Genomic DNA, 16,917 nt, shown 5'->3' on the forward strand with positions numbered 1-16,917 from the left:
TGCGTGTGAAAACCAGTGCTGTGTATTTAGAGTGAACCAAACAGTTGCTTGTGATAAGAGTTGTGTAATTTTGTTACAATTTAAAACATTTAATGGAAGGTTTAGTTTAAAAAAAAAACAATAACATATTTCAGCCAGCCTGAGTATTCTGGTAAAAGGCGAAAAGTCTCGTCGGCACTGAATATCTCAGATGTTTGTTTGTTTTGGAATTTCGCACAAAGCTACTCGGGGGCTATCTGTGCTAGCCGTCCCTAATTTAGCAGTGTAAGACTAGAGGGAAGGCAGCTAGTCATCACCATCCACCGCCAACTCTTGGGCTACTCTTTTACCAACGAATAGTGGGATTGACCGTCACATTATAACGCCCTCAGGGCTGAAAGTGCGAGCGTGTTTGGCGCGACCGGGATGCGAACCCGCGACTCTCAGATTACGAGTCGCACGACTTAAGACGCTTGGCCATGCCGGGCCTATCTCAGATGTAATGTTGTTAACATGTTATTACATTTTTCTTTAATTTCAATCGCATTAACTTGTAAAATGTGTAGTGTCTTACATAAAGTTGTTTATATTACGTCTCTGTAGTGGTACGTTAAGAATTTAACACAGTAATAGTTGAGATACCATTACATTATCTTGTTGCGAGAACAACAACTGTTATTGTGCGAAATAAATAAAGTTAGTGAAGTGCAGTTTTATTAGTTTTATATGAGTTTTTAATGTAAAGTAATTAGGGTTAACAACAGAATCTAGTTATTTAATTTAATATTAATTATTGTTTTTACTCTAATTAACTTTAATAATTATCCAGTATGACTGGCGAGCCATTAAGTTTGTTATTTTAACAAGTCACAGTTGTGTTTGTAATTTTACCACTTCGCATACTGTGAACCCCAAAACGCGTTAGTTAGAGATATACAAGTGAACAACACATGCGTGTTTGAGAACCATTACCGCCTGTACGCGTTTAAATTAATAAAGCTTGTCGAAACGAAGCTCACAGGCATGATATGGACTGGTGGTTAGGGAGCTCGGCTCGCAGTCTATGGGTCACGGGCTTGAATACCAGCACCGAAAGTGCTTAACTTTTAAGCCTTTAGGGGCAATATAGCGATACGATCAATCCCACTTTTTGTTAGTCAAAGAATAACCCAATTGTTGGCGGTGGGTGATGTTGACTAGCTGCCTTCCTTTTAGCATATCACTATTAAATTAGAAACGAGTAGCGTAGATATCGCTTGTATAGCTTTGTGAGAAATCCAATAAACAAAGAAACGAAACTCAAACCCATTTCGGGCTGTAAATAAGGGCTGTAGCTGTGAAGATAAACATATTTATGACAACCGTGTTTCTATGATTCGGTGACTTAGAGCTTAGTGACTATAATAAGAAATTAATAACAGTAGAATTACGTACTATATAATATATTATGGAACTTATATGTATACTACGTGAACTGTAACTATTATAACTGACAGCACTTTGTTTATAGTGTTAATAACTGCAGGTCTTATCTTTTCGATTGGCTGAGACTGGATTATGCGAAGTGCTCTCAACAAAGGAAGGATCTAAAGGAACAAACTGAATTCGAGTGAAATATTCTGTTGTCGTCAGCAGTTATTTCTTCATCGACAGATGGTTTTGCTCCTATAAAGAGAATCCCTGGTGGAGAAAATACGAAATAGTCACCTGTAAACCCTTTGGACATTGCTTGTTTTTGAATTTCGCTCAAAGCTACACCAGGGTTATCTGCGCTAGCCGTCCATAATTTAGCAGTGTAAAACTAGATGGAAGGCAGCTAGTCATCACCACCCACCGCCAACTCTTGGGCTACTCTTTTACCAACGAATAGTGGGATTGATCGTTACATTATAATGTCCCCACGGCTGAAAGGGTGAACATGTTTGATGTGACGGGGATTTGAACCTGCGACTTTCAGGACATAAACGGGATTAAGTTGCCAATATCCAGAGATTTTAGGATAAACTAAAGTCCATATTAATCTCTTCATTATCGACAGCGTTTGTACTACTATACCTGCTGATTAATTCATTTCCTAAAGGAGAACTGATTTACGGCGCGGAATGTTAACAAAATCTGGTTGTAATAAAACGCAGTGTAAGCCTATTGTTCCGTTTTTAATATTTTAGGCGATTTCTATTCGTGTTTACTTACTGCAGGGGGAGATTTGAAATCTTAGCTCAATGGAAAGATTTATCGAAGTCCAAATTGAGTAAAAGAACATTTCGCAAATTAAACTTTGATTTCGCCAAATCTGAAAATAAATCGAGAAACAGAGTAATGTTTATAGTGTGTGAAAAGTTGAATTCTTGAATTAGCTTTCATTTTTCTAAAAAAATCAAATTGAACTAAAAAAAAATCACTTGTTTCAAACATAACATTTTGATTGAAATTTTGAAATATATAAAAATTATGTTGGTCGGGTATGTTGGGAATTTTATGAAATTGTGCAAACATTTATTGTAACGGATTGTTTTGAGTTGGGTCTTACGTATCCTGCCGCTATTGTGTTCACTTGAGCGCATTTTATGACGTTGTTTAGCTGCAAATATTTACTGCTGTTTATTATTTTATTTATGTTTTACAGAATGAAGAATAAAATCTGGTACTTTGAGTTTGCTACGTCCGAAACGTTCTTTGCTACTTGCAAGAACTTACACGATGATATTGAAATTATGGTTGGTATATTTTCGTTTGATCTATCTAGTTTAAAAATATCATTTGTCACAATTTAATAACATGCCTTAATGTTCAGCGCCCTCTATAGTTTTCTTTCAGAATCATTCTTTTTTCTGGTGTTTTCTTAATTTTACCAACAGTATAAACAAAAACTTTATATATACGATACATTGTGTTAAGTTCTAACAAAAAAGGGATATTTTAACAAGAAATAATTCATTTTACGTAAACAAGCTAGTCTATCTTCAGAAAGTGGTTAACATGCAGGCCAAATGGAATGGATCTATACATTATATTAGTTTTAACTGCACTAAGGCGACTTACATTGACAAAAACTATACACCTGTGAGCCTGCACACATGTGGTGTATGGTTCAAAACTGGTAAACATTATCAAATCCACCAGACTCCACAGTTCACTCACATAATGAAAACACCAATCACCCGTCTTTATTACGAATTTATAAAAGTCATGCCATCTGGATCATCCAATACTAAAAGACAGTTTATCTGTTTTAAATGAACTCTCAAATTTAGATAACACTATTTCACAACAATTAAGAGTGTTCTAAATACCTGTACAATATTGTTACATTATCCTATACTTTGTTTGTTCGTCTTTTATTTCATCATTTTATTCTGCATTTTAATTACTCTTATAGAATGTTCAAACCTCTATAAATGTTTGTATCTATTAAGCTACCCTCTTCAATATAGCTTGCTGAAGATGGAATATATATATTCCGAAACGTCCAAGAATTGAATGTTTGTTACTGTACATGCACGTGCCAAATGTTTGTTGTTCCTGCCATCTTTCATCATAAACCTCAATTCTTGTAGAAACAATCTATTAACCGTACTAATCAGTGATGTCGAGAAAACCCACTTGTAGAAAAAAAACATATGTAAAAACGGCTCGTTTTTGGGTTGAGAAAATATTTTACGTAAAGGAGCGAACAACGTTTCGACCTACTTCGGTCATCGTCAGGTTCACAAAGAAAGAAAGAGGTAACTGACCGGAAGGTAACCACATGTTTGAAAGGGGTTGTCTAAGCACGCCCTCTACATTCCGACACTCAGTTACACAACCCCTTTAAAACATATGGTCAGATGCCTCTTTCTTTCTTTGTGAACCTGACGATGACCGAAGAAGGTCGAAACGTGGTTCACTCCTCTACGTAAAATATTTTCTCACACCAAACGAGCCGTTTTTACATATATTAACCGTACTAATTATATAGAAATTGTTAGGCAGGTCATACTGATACATTACTCAACTTTGTTTCTCGCTTACCTTACAATATTTACGTATGAAAACTTTTTGAATTAAACCACCTGAACTGGCACACAATATTATTTCCAGTGTGATGGTCAACCTCTTGACTTGGCTAACGGTCCGTCGCTTCAAGGGATCGCCGTCCTCAATATTCCCAGTATATATGGAGGGTCCAATCTCTGGGGGGACAATCCCAGCTGCAGGAAAAAGTCGAAATGTAGGAAGAAAACGAAAGATAAGGGCGGACTAGTTAACAGCAGACAGCCAATTGACTTGAGCGCTGCGGTCCAAGGTAAAGTCCTCCATTTAACACGTTAAAAATAAGTAGTTGACGCGTAATTTTCATACTTCCACGACAACAACTAATTTTTTTAACAAATGAAAACGTTTGTTTATCTTAATGTCCAGTACAATGTGGAACTTGATGTAGTTTTGTTGACTTTTCTTGTCAGGTCAAGCGCGTTTAGTCGTCTCGTGCTATATATTATTTTGGAAAAAAAACGTTCGTTTTGAAACTGACTTGCAGAGTGAGTAACAATTAAACCATTTTTAAATCTCTAACATGTAACTGTTACGAAAAGTTAGATGCCATTGATTAATACGTTAACGTTACAAGTTTAATGAAATAGTGGCGTTCCCAACATTTATCACTGCATAAATTGGAAAAGTCTTTATATAAAAAAAACTTGTATACCTTTAAGAGAATGTAAGAGTTGTTTGTAAACTTATCTGTTTTCTACAACAAGCTGTGAAGTGATATTTTTCATGACTTTGATTTCTTCTTCAATGATCTAAGAACGAAATAACATTTTGAAAATACTGTATACCAGTTATAGATTATAGAAACATTTCTTCTCTTTTTCTTTACTTAGTGTTTTTGTGTGGTCAGATATTTGAAAATAGTGTAAAAATATGTTACTAACATTTCATCTAAAATGTTTGTATGTTAATCATTAGTTTGGAAATTTTATTATTTAAAGAAACCCGAATCTGTGACAATCAACACGTGCTTCTATTGTATTAGATCAATATTAGTGTTTATGGAAAATACGTGTGTGTTTGTTTGTTTTTGAATTTCGCACAAAGCTATTCGAGGGCTATCTGTGCTAGCCGTCCCTAATTTAGCAGTGTAAGACTAGAGGGAAGGCAGTTAGTCATCACCAACAACCGCCAAGTCTTGAGCTACTCTTTTACCAACGAATAGTGGGATTGACTGTCACATTATAACGCCCCCCACGGCTGAAAGGGCGAGCATGTTTGGCGCCACTGGGATTCGAACCCGCAACCCTCAGATTACGACTCGCACGCCTTAACACGCTCAACCATGCCGGGCCGTACATCAGTGTGTGTGTATATATATATTGCAAACAAGAATATTGTATTCAATACACATTAGTAGAAAAATCACTTAGCTTAAAATGAGGTAACGTAACCAATGTGGATTTAAGAATAGATTTAACATATTTAGAACATGTGTACGTTTGAATGGTGTTCCTGCTACTGTTGTGGTCTTGTACGCTTGTGTTAGTCCTGAAGATTAGCTTGGGACAATACTTGTGTGTGTGTTGTATTATGAGTATTATTAGTCCTGAAGATTTCCTTAAAACACGTGATAATGTGTGTCATTATGTTAGGGTTACTAGTCCTGAAGATTAGCTTGAGACAAGTAATAATGTTTGCTGTGACATCAGGGTTACTAGTCCTGAAGATTAGCTTGAGACACATAATAATGTGTGCTGTGATATCAGGGTTACTAGACCTGAAGATTAGCTTGAGACACATAATAATGTGTGCTGTGATATCAGGGTTACTAGTCCTGAAGATTAGCTTGAGACACATAATAATGTGTGCTGTGATATCAGTGTTACTAGTCCTGAAGATTAGCTTGAGACACATAATAATGTGTGCTGTGATATCAGGGTTACTAGTCCTGAAGATTAGCTTGAGACACATAATAATGTGTGCTCTGATATCAGGGTTAATAGTCCTGGAGATTAGCTTGAGACACATAATAATGTGTGCTGTGATATCAGGGTTACTAGTCTTGAAGATTAACTTGAGACACAGATGTTTGTGTGATTTTGTTATAATCCTGAAGAGTGTAGCTTGCTGGTTCGTCTATTAATGAGCAGTTTACTTGAATAAAAATGCAATTATTAATACAGTGTACTAAAATAAGTAAATAATATATAATACTAAAAATTCTTACATTAACTCTGATTCCTAGTGACATAAACAGAATTGATAAAAATTACACCTCACTGATTAATCCAGCTTACACCATAAGAATTGTTGTTAATACAACTAACTGTCTCTTCCACTACTCTCAGGCGAAATGTCCATCATTCTTGCTGTTGCACCTCACCAATTAATCCAGTTTATATTGTGAGTGTTGTTGCTGATACAAACAGTGTCTCTACCACTAGCCTCATACAGAACGTCCATCTTTCTTGCTGTCAACTGATTACTTCCTAAACTTAGGCGACACTTTCAGTTGATTAGAACAATCCCAAAACCAAACATAACTCGTTATATTTATCCAGATACCTTAAAGACTGTTTCCCTTCTACCTTTTCCCATAACGTTATCCAAACGTGAGTTTTCATGTGTTGATAAATTTTCACATACAATCTACACTATCAGTCATCAGTTTCATCATACCATTTGGCTGAAGAGAGAGCCTAACCCTTTGATTGGTTGCCTGCTCTTTGTAATTAAATGAAATGACATGAAGATAAGAACCCTAATATTGTACGAAAGGCCTTGTCAGTTTTAGACAGCAACTCCAGTGTGGCGTACATACTCTTCTGTATTTTCACCAACAAGTTTTTACAAATTAATGAATTCATATCATTTTAAAGGGACAAAAAGGATCTTATTAGCCAATCTAGGATGTCCCTTATTAATCATCTAGTATGTCCCTTATTAATCATCTAGGATGTCCCTTATTAATCAATCTAGGATATTCCTTATTAATCATCTAGGATGTCCCTTATTAGTCATCTAGGATGTCCCTTATTAATCATTTAGGATGTCCCTTATTAATCATCCCTTATTACTTATGTATTCATCTAATTTGTTCTTGAACCCAGTTAAGTTTTCTGCCTCCATCATCATTGAATACAGCTCATTCCAAAAGCTAATCACCCTGTTTGAAAAGCAACTGTTTAAACTGTAGATGGTACCTACGCTGCCAAAATTTGAACTTGTGACCCCTTGTCTTATTGTTTTCACTGTTAAACACAAAACGTTTGATGTATCTATATTATCAATACCTTAATAGTCTTAAACATTTCACTCAAATTCCCTCTGACCCTTCTTCTCTCCAGAGAAAACAAATTTAAAGGTTTGGGTCTCTCCTCATAGAACAATCCCAACATTCAAGATAACATGTTAGTGGTTATTCTCCAACAATTCAATGTCCTGTTTGAGGAAGGAACCCCAGAACTGTACACAGTATTCTAAATGAGGCCTTAAGTGGTCTGTACAGTAAAACAATAATATTCTTGTAGTGTATTCAACATTTCTATAGACGCTACACAAAATCGTATTATCCCTAGTGCTAACTACAATACACTGTTTAGTGACACGTGCGATTTTTCAATTACAGCTCCAAGATTTTTTTATTCAATAATAGTATTTATAAAATGTATTCCCAATTAAATCATAACAATAATTTGTATTGTAAAAACCTGCATGCGTCACCTCGCGTTTTGAATACTTAAACATAATCTGCCAAGCACTGGCTCAATAGATCAAATGATCTAAACCACACTGTAAATCTGGTAAGTTAACCATCCCAAGTAATCAGCTTAAGTAATACAAGTGTTTGTTTCTGTGTGTGGTTATATCAACAGGAGTTATTAGGTATTTCAGCTTACAGTGACTCCTTTAAAAATGATTTATCTTAGTCTAGAGAGTGATTTATAATTATTTGTTATGGGACGACCTGTTCGCTACTTGTATGTAACGTTTGTATTCGTTAAACAAATTGTTTAGTTTTGTTGTTGTTTGTACCAAACATTTAAACTAGATTGATCAAGCTTCAAGAATTATTTGATTGCGATAATTCTGTATATTTCACCGCAAAATTAAAAAAAAAAAACTATGAGGATTATAAAATAGTAGTGAAAAAAAACAGAAGTGTTTGATTAGTGGTTCCTTCTTCATTAACTGTTTCCGTTGGTCTCTGATCCATGCATTGGACATTGTTAATGTTTTTGTAGTAATGCTAGACGCTGTGGTACATGAGTGGTACTCTGCTAAACTGTACCTTAGTGAAGATTTTTAACTTTCCTTAAAGATCGAACTCGCTAAAGTTGGGTTTAAAAACCCGTGAGGGGCACGGAATAGATAGCCCATTGCGTAATTGTGTTAAAACCCGTGACGAGTACGGAACAGATAGCCCATTGCGTGATTGTGCTAAAACTCGTGACGGGCACGGAACAGGTAGCCTATTGCGTGATTGTGCTCTTAGCAGCAAACATATAATAAATTAATTTGTTGGTATCTGCTGGTAGACACCCAGTATCAATGACTAACAGTCTTTAGACCAATAGGAATGTTATCATTCCCACGTGCTGCTCAACACAAAATGCTATTGGTAAATTTTAAAAATCTCTCGTTTTACATACTTGGTATACAGAGTAACGAAATAGGATATGCCCTATCTGAGAGTCTCTCATTTATCACGATACAAATAACCCGATAAACCTAGTCATTTACCCCCCTCCTACCTTAGTGGCATAGCAGTATGTCTGCAGACTTACAACATTAGAATTCGGGTTTTGATACCCATGTTGGACAAAGCATAGATAGTCCACTGTGTTGCTTTATACTTAACTTAACCAAACCAAACCATAGTTATCTAGAAAAGGATAATTCGTAGTAAAAATGTTCGAGGTGTTAGGTTTTTCTCTGTTGCGGTTTATCTATTTTTAGGCCTAAATGATATATTCACTCACTAGTACTAATGAGATGTCATTCACATTAGTGTCTTCAGTCTAGTTGAATCCTAACGAATACCCTTAAACGCCAAGATACATAAATATAGAAGGGTGAAGAATTAGCCATACGCTTATCACAAAAGATTGACTGAAATGAGAACAATTCGCGTGCCACTTGCACGTGACAATAAAACAGTTTGCTCGAGCATATTAAAAAAAACAAACAACCTTTTAACAATTAAAATAACTTTGCAGGCTTTAAAATCTAAATGGGATGGCTTCTGTTCAGAAGTATCGAAATCTGTGTACTTATCATATGGGCTTTATTCTGTTGATATTTGCAAACAACTAGGAGAATGAGCCCCATACCTGGAATGTTTGATAAAGTGGGTTTTAACTTGTGATACCAAAATATATAGCGTGAAGCTATGGGTGGGGGGATCTGGAGGCATTCGACTATTTCGAGTCAAACACTGCTAATACGTCATCAAAACAATGTGAAATGTGTAGAAAACATTAAAGATCACACGCAGCTGTGCTATAACCATATCAGTATTTTCTTTAACATGACAAAGCTAAAACTCAATATAATTCACGTGCAAAGAATCCTGAATCAGGCGGCCCACTCCACTTTCCTCCAACTCTGTTAACGAATAATCTACGTTCAAGTTGATATTCTAGCGCCATCTGTTCGTTAATAATTTATTATGTATTTTATTTAATTATTCAAAGGTGTTTTGTTTTTTTTAGTAATAAGTATGCATATAATATAACACTATATAATATATAAGTATTGTATCGAAAAATAATTGGACAGGGAAATATATAAAATTTGTTGTTTTATCGTCAATGGTTTCTAAATGTTTTTTGTTTTTTTTCACGTGTTGTTGTTTTTGGCAGATATTGGAGATACTAAGTTTGAAGTTATTGGTCTTGAGAACTGCATGCACGTGGGTCAAGTGAAAGCTGGACTTCGGGGCTCCGGACGGCGTTTGGCGCAATGTTCATCTGTTGTCATAAAGTAAGACAGAGTTTAACAGCTGTTAAACCTCAAGAAAGAGTTTAACATCTGTTAAAACTAGAGAAAGAGTTTAACAGCTGTTAATCTTAAGGCAGAGTTTAGCAGCTGTTCCAGCTAGAGAAATAATTTAACAGCTATTAATCTTAAGGCAGAACTTAGCAGCTGTTAAAACTAGAAAAGAGTTTAGCAGCTGTTAATCTTAAGGCAGAGCTTAGCAGCTGTTACAACTAGAGAAAGAGTTAAGCAGCTATTAATCTTATGGCAGAGTCTAGCAGCTGTTAAAACTAGAGAAAGAATTTACCAGCTGTTAAAACTTAAAGAGTTTAACAGCTATTAATCTTAAGGCAGAGCTTAGCAGCTGTTAAAGCTAGAAAAAGATTTAAGCAGCCATTAATCTTAAGGCAGAATTTAGCAGCTGTTCCAGCTAGAGAAATAAGTTAACAGCTATTAATCTTAAGGCAGAGCTTAGCAGCTGTTCGAGCTAGAGAAATAATTTAACAGCTATTAATCTTAAGGCAGAACTTAGCAGCTGTTAAAACTAGAAAAGAGTTTAGCAGCTGTTAATCTTAAGGCAGAGCTTAGCAGCTGTTACAACTAGAGAAAGAGTTAAGCAGCTATTAATCTTATGGCAGAGTTTAGCAGCTGTTAAAACTAGAGAAAGAATTTACCAGCTGTTAAAACTTAAAGAGTTTAACAGCTATTAATCTTAAGGCAGAGCTTAGCAGCTGTTAAAGCTAGAAAAAGATTTAAGCAGCCATTAATCTTAAGGCAGAGTTTAGCAGCTGTTCCAGCTAGAGAAATAATTTAACAGCTATTAATCTTAAGGCAGAGCTTAGCAGCTGTTAAAACTAGAGAAAGAATTAAGCAGCTATTAATCTTAAGGCTGAGCTTAGTAGCTGTTAAAACTTCTAGTTTTTAGAGTTTAGCAACTGTTAATCTTAAAACGGAGTTTAGTAGCTGTTGAAACTAAAGAAAGAATTTAACTGCTGTTAATTTTAAATAATTCTATTTTAATTCCAAATATTTTTGACCGTTAAACCCATTAACAAATACTTAACATTTATTATAGTATAAAAATGTAGTTAATTTTACTTATTATGAAGGACGAAGAAGAGGTTTCCAATGCAGATTGATGGAGAGCCATGGGTCCAAACAGCATGTTCGGTACGTGATATGTTCATCATTAGTTTTCTTGTGGTTAAAACGTGCACGAACCTAACTCTGAAGCATATCATACCACAAGGTAACAGTAAAATAACAGTTGATTTAAATATATTTTAAGAGCAGACTTACCATTTGGATACCTCATGTCTCCATACCTGCCATCAATTTAACGGAAGTGTCGTCATCTTTGAAAACACGTTATAGTTTATTAAGGAAACGTCCAGCATGTCCTTTACCTTTCTTTTGTGGCCAGACTTGATATTCTAATCAATACATTATTCCACATTAGTTAGTCCTAACCCATATCAGTTAGTCCTAACCTACATTAGTTAGTCCTAACCCATATTAGTTAGTTCTAACCTACATCAGTTAGTCCTAACACATATTAGTTAGTCCTAACCCACTGTTTCTCAACTCATCAATAGACTAACTAAAGCTTATGTTTTAAGTCTTTTCTTTTTCGTCACATCGTCAAAACTTTTTCTCTGTCGTCTTCATTTCATGTTTTCACTTCGACTTCATTTACAAATTGTATCATCATTCCCTTTAGTCAGCGAACATAATCATCTTAATAGTTGTTTCAAAATTAATTATCCACCTTTTCAACACCAGTAAATTATTGCTCTATTCCGTAAACATCTCTCATCAAAGGTATCACGTTTTGATTCTACTTTCTTTGTTAGGCTTCAAGTTCTTAACTGATATGTTAGTACAAAAAAGTGACAATTTTGTCCTATAACATCTGTTGTTAGTATAGACGATACGTTTAACACCACTGTGTAACTGTTGTTAGTATATACGATATGTTTAAAACCAATATGTAACTGTTGTTAGTATAGACGGTACGTTTAACACCAATGTGTTACTGTTGTTAGTATAGACGGTACGTTTAACACCAATGTGTTACTGTTGTTAATATAGACGGTACGTTTAACACCACTGTGTAAGTGTTGTTAATATAGACGATACGTTTAACACCAATGTGTTACTGTTGTTAGTATGGACGGTATGTTCAACACTACTGTGTAACTGTTGTTAACATAGACGGTATGTTCAACACTACTGTGTAACTGTTGTTAATATGGACGGTATGTTCAACACTATTGTGTAACTGTTGTTAGTATGGACGGTATGTTCAACACCACTGTGTTACTGTTGTTAGTATGGACGGTATGTTCAACACTACTGTGTTACTGTTGTTAGTATGGACGGTATGTTCAACACTACTGTGTTACTGTTGTTAGTATGGACGTTATGTTACACAGTCTAGTGTTACTGTTGTTAGTATTAGATCTAATGTCTTCACACACTTTGTAATTCACCGCCACATTGTTTTTGTCCACTTAGATCAACATAAGTCATGAGAATCAAATGCCCATGTTGATGGCGCCACCACCAGCGAACAAACCACGATTTCCGTTTCGTTCTTTTTTTCATCGGTCGTAGTTCAGAGAGATATTCTAAACTTGTTTTTTTGGTAAGTAAATGTATATGCAGACACAGATAATTTATTAAAGTAGTGTTATAAATACAGTTATATAAATTCAACATTGAACCAGGAATGTTACGATTAGGCCGAATTTCACTTACAGGCACGTGATCAATATTGCCTCTCGTTGTAACGTGATTTGAATATTCTATGTTGTAACAGAAAATGCGTTAACGACATTTATGCGAGTAGAATAATAATTTATTGTAGTTAAATAAATAATTAACCATCTGTACTTTCTAAAAATATTAGAATAACGATCTTTATTTCTGACGTCAAAAAAAAAAACAACGTATAGAACAGATACAATATATAGAACACGTTTTCGCCCGGTCCATACTATTTGGTCGATTTATGTTTACAAAGACTAACGCGTTTAGGTTACCCCTAAGTGAAGTAAACACAGTAGGAAAGACTGCAAGACGTGGAGATAAGGAAAACAAAATACACGTCTGTGACAAAAAAACAACTTGATATCAGTTTTCAACGTTTCGGGGCGAAGTCTTTCGTCAGGTAGTTTAAACCATGATATAGTGATAAAAAGGTTTAGAATCGTTGAAGGGTTAGAACATATTGATTCAAAATTACATAGGTACTGCGTGGAGCACGTTAACAAAAGTGTTGTTACAATAAACACTGTCGAAGTAGTTTTTTATAAATAATTATTTTGTTTGTTTTGAATTTCGCACAAGTTTGTTTGTTTGTTTGTTTTTGAAATTTCGCACATAGCTACTCGAGGGCTATCTGTGCTAGCCGTCCCTAATTTAGCAGTGTAAGACTAGAGGGAAGGCAGCTAGTCATCACCACCCACCGCCAACTCTTGGGCTACTCTTTTACCATCGAATAGTGGGATTGACCGTCACATTATAACGCCCCCACGGCTGAAAGGGCGAGCATGTTTGGTGCGAACGGGATTCGAGCCCACGACCCTTGGATTACGAGTCGAACGTTTTAACACGCTTGGCCATGCCGGGCCTTTCTAAATAATAAAAACGTAAATTAAGTATTACGGTGATAGAAATAGGATTTTGTAAATCAAAATGTTATAGAAAAGTAATAAAAATAAACTTGAAAAGTGACAAAATAATAATTTAATAGTAACAAGGATCGGTGAAATACGTTTAGACAAGTTGACAAAGATTTAGAAAGGAACATTTCTTTTTAAATCGCTCACTAATTTAGTGTTGTGCGGATAATTAAATTTAAAGATAAGTTTATGATCTCGTTATGGGGCATGTAATAAAACGAGTTCAGTCGGGTCGTCAGTTCCGTTGTGATCTGGGGAGTTGAGGGTTTGGGGAACTGGATGTTCGAGGGTGTCGTTACTACAAATCGGAGATGTTCACGGAATTTGTCACCTTGTCTGTGTGTAGTTTCACCAGTTTACGATTGGAATATTGGTAAGTTGGTGATGTAAGATGGAATATTGGTAAGTTGGTGATGTAAGACAAATAGCTTGTCCACAAGGACTGTTAGTTTGTGCAAGCAGATACCAACCAGTCTGTATTTGGAACCTACTAGACAGTCCTTCATATTTTTTCCACGTGTGAAACAGGTTTAAGTTTGGGTGGTGAAAATATCGCATGCTGTTTTGTTAGTAAGTTGTGTTGGACAGCTGTCTAGTTAAATGATGCTGTGTGAGAAGTAAATGTCACTGTGTGGTATGTCCACAGAGTGAAGACCAGTCAGCTTGTGATAAAGTGAACCTGGTAAGTTCAGCTTTCTCAACGGTGTTGTCCGGATAGTTCTGATGTAATTTGTTTTACATCTGAAGTCAGTGTTATTGGATCACAGACGTCTGAGACATAGGAATTTGTTTCTCAGGAATGGCGTGTTTGTGCTCAGAGGGATGGAAATAATTAAAATGGAAATAGGAATGACTGTCAATTTTCTGGGTTTCTGCTTACTGTTTGTGCATATTCAATGTTGTTTTACAAGTATGTTTGTTACTCTGAACTAAATAAAAGACATAGTTAGTTAGTTAGTTATCACCATTAGATTCCATCTAGGAACATAGGGCCGCAATCGCTTGCGGATTCTTCAACAGGTATTTAAGTGAGTAGGTTGTTAGCCTACTGCACCGAGCCGTCCCTAATTTAGTAGTGTAAGACAAGAGGGAAGGCAGCTAGTCATCACCACCCACCGCCAACTCTTGGGCTACTCTTTTACCAACGAATAGTAGGATTGACCGTCACATTATAACGCTCCCACGGCTGGGAGGGCGAGGATGTTTGGCACGACGCGGGCGCGAACCCGCGACCCTCGGATTACGAGTCGCACACCTTACGCGCTTGGCCATGCCAGGCCAAATAAAAGACATTATTTGAAAATAATTTTTTTTCAAATTGATCTATTAAATACACAAAACACAGTCATAAATGAGCAATATATAGCAGTAATAAATAATAATAGTTATAATAATAAACAACTTATAGACATTGGTCAGGCCCAGTAGCTGCAAATGATAAAGGGCTCTGTCTACAATCATTATACTTAGTCATTTGAAATAGTTGGCATCTCTGCACTCGGATAAATATCGCCTGTATTGCCAGTGTTTTGTCTGGGAAAATAGCTCTTAAACCTGTGGAATTTTTCCATAAGTGAAGGCGGGCCTGGCATGGCCAGGTGGTTAAGGCATTCGGCTCGTAATCCGAGGGTCGCGGGCTCAAATACCCGTCACACCAAACATGCTCATCCTTTCAGCCATGGGGGCGTTGTTATGTGACAGTCAGTTCCACTATTCGTTGGTAAAAAGTTGGCGGTGGGTGTCGATGGCTAGCGTCTTTTCCTGTGGTCTTACACTGCTTAACTAGAGTCGGCTAGCGCAGATAGCCCTCGCGAAACTTTGCGCGAAATTAAAAAACAAAACAAAACATGAGTGAAGTAAATATGGTGGCCCAAGTATAATTAAATATTGTTTACAACAATAAATGTGTTTTTTAACAATAATATCTTTATATAAAAGCGGGAATGCCAACGTTTTTAAGACCAAGTAAAACACGTGTAACTTTTCACGTGGTTGAGTTACCATGGTTTCACCTCTCAGAAAGCAACAGTAAATTAACTGAAAAATACTACCCAGATAAAAGTGAACTCACATTTAAAAGTTTATAAGCTCGATAATTACACACTTAAAAACTGCCAAGGTAAATACACACATAATCTTTCCAAGTACAATGAATACACATTTACAAAGTGGCAAAGTAAAAGTAAATACACACTTATAAAAGAAAAAAAACTTCCTAAACAACTGTAAATATAAACTTAAAAAACAACACAAGCATTAATTGTTAAAGAAGTCACTCAGGTCTCTATTTCTCCACTACCACACGTATAGATAAAAAACTCTCCCAGTGTAGTGTTTGTTTTCAGATACACAGTTTAAAAAACAAACAAACAGTGAGACACATTTTAATATCCCGTTATTTCAGTGAAACTTGTAACTGGGAAACAGTTTCTTCATGGTGGTTTTAAATATCAAACTAACCCGGCAGTTCTCTATCCGGGAAAGTTTATATCTCCATACTAATATTCTATAGGAAAACATTTGTGTGTCCGTGGCAAAATTCTGTTGGAAAAAAATGTCTCCATTGTAAGGTTCTATAGGGGGACATCTATATGTCTGTGTCAGTGTTCTATAGGGTGACATCTATATGTCTGTGTCAGTGTTCTATAGGGTGACATCTATATGTCTGTGTCAGTGTTCTATAGGGTGACATCTATGTGTCTGTGTCAGTGTTCTATAGGGTGACATCTATATGTCTGTGTCAGTGTTCTATAGGGTGACATCTATATGTCTGTGTCAGTGTTCTATAGGGTGACATCTATGTGTCTGTGTCAGTGTTCTATAGGGTGACATCTATGTGTCTGTGTCAGTGTTCTATAGGGTGACATCTATGTATCTGTGTCAGTGTTCTATAGGGTGACATCTATATGTCTGTGTCAGTGTTCTATAGGGTGACATCTATATGTCTGTGTCAGTGTTCTATAGGGTGACATCTATATGTCTGTGTCAGTGTTCTATAGGGTGACATCTATGTGTCTGTGTCAGTGTTCTATAGGGTGACATCTATGTGTCTGTGTCAGTGTTCTATAGGGTGACATCTATGTGTCTGTGTCAGTGTTCTATAGGGTGACATCTATATGTCTGTGTCAGTGTTCTATAGGGTGACATCTATGTGTCTGTGTCAGTGTTCTATAGGGTGACATCTATATGTCTGTGTCAGTGTTCTGTAGGGTGACATCTATATGTCTGTGTCAGTGTTCTATAGGGTGACATCTATTTGTCTGTGTCAGTGTTCTATAGGGTGACATCTATGTGTCTG

At 36.1% G+C, this 16,917-nt stretch overlaps 1 protein-coding gene across 1 annotated transcript in view; it reads left to right on the forward strand.

Annotated features, from left to right (window-relative positions):
* The window catches only part of LOC143236575 (diacylglycerol kinase beta-like), a 32,120-nt gene that overhangs the window by 12,066 nt on the left and 3,137 nt on the right, over positions 1–16,917 (forward strand). The window contains exons 9-13 of the mRNA XM_076474874.1: positions 2,606–2,696; positions 4,060–4,264; positions 9,819–9,939; positions 11,043–11,103; positions 12,451–12,580. Coding sequence (XP_076330989.1) covers positions 2,606–2,696; positions 4,060–4,264; positions 9,819–9,939; positions 11,043–11,103; positions 12,451–12,549 — 577 coding nt within the window. The 3' untranslated portion in view covers positions 12,550–12,580. The remainder of the gene's footprint in view (positions 1–2,605; positions 2,697–4,059; positions 4,265–9,818; positions 9,940–11,042; positions 11,104–12,450; positions 12,581–16,917) is intronic.

The sequence above is a fragment of the Tachypleus tridentatus genome, chromosome 13, assembly GCF_004210375.1.
Source record: "Tachypleus tridentatus isolate NWPU-2018 chromosome 13, ASM421037v1, whole genome shotgun sequence".
NCBI classification, from domain to species: Eukaryota; Metazoa; Arthropoda; class Merostomata; order Xiphosura; family Limulidae; genus Tachypleus; species Tachypleus tridentatus.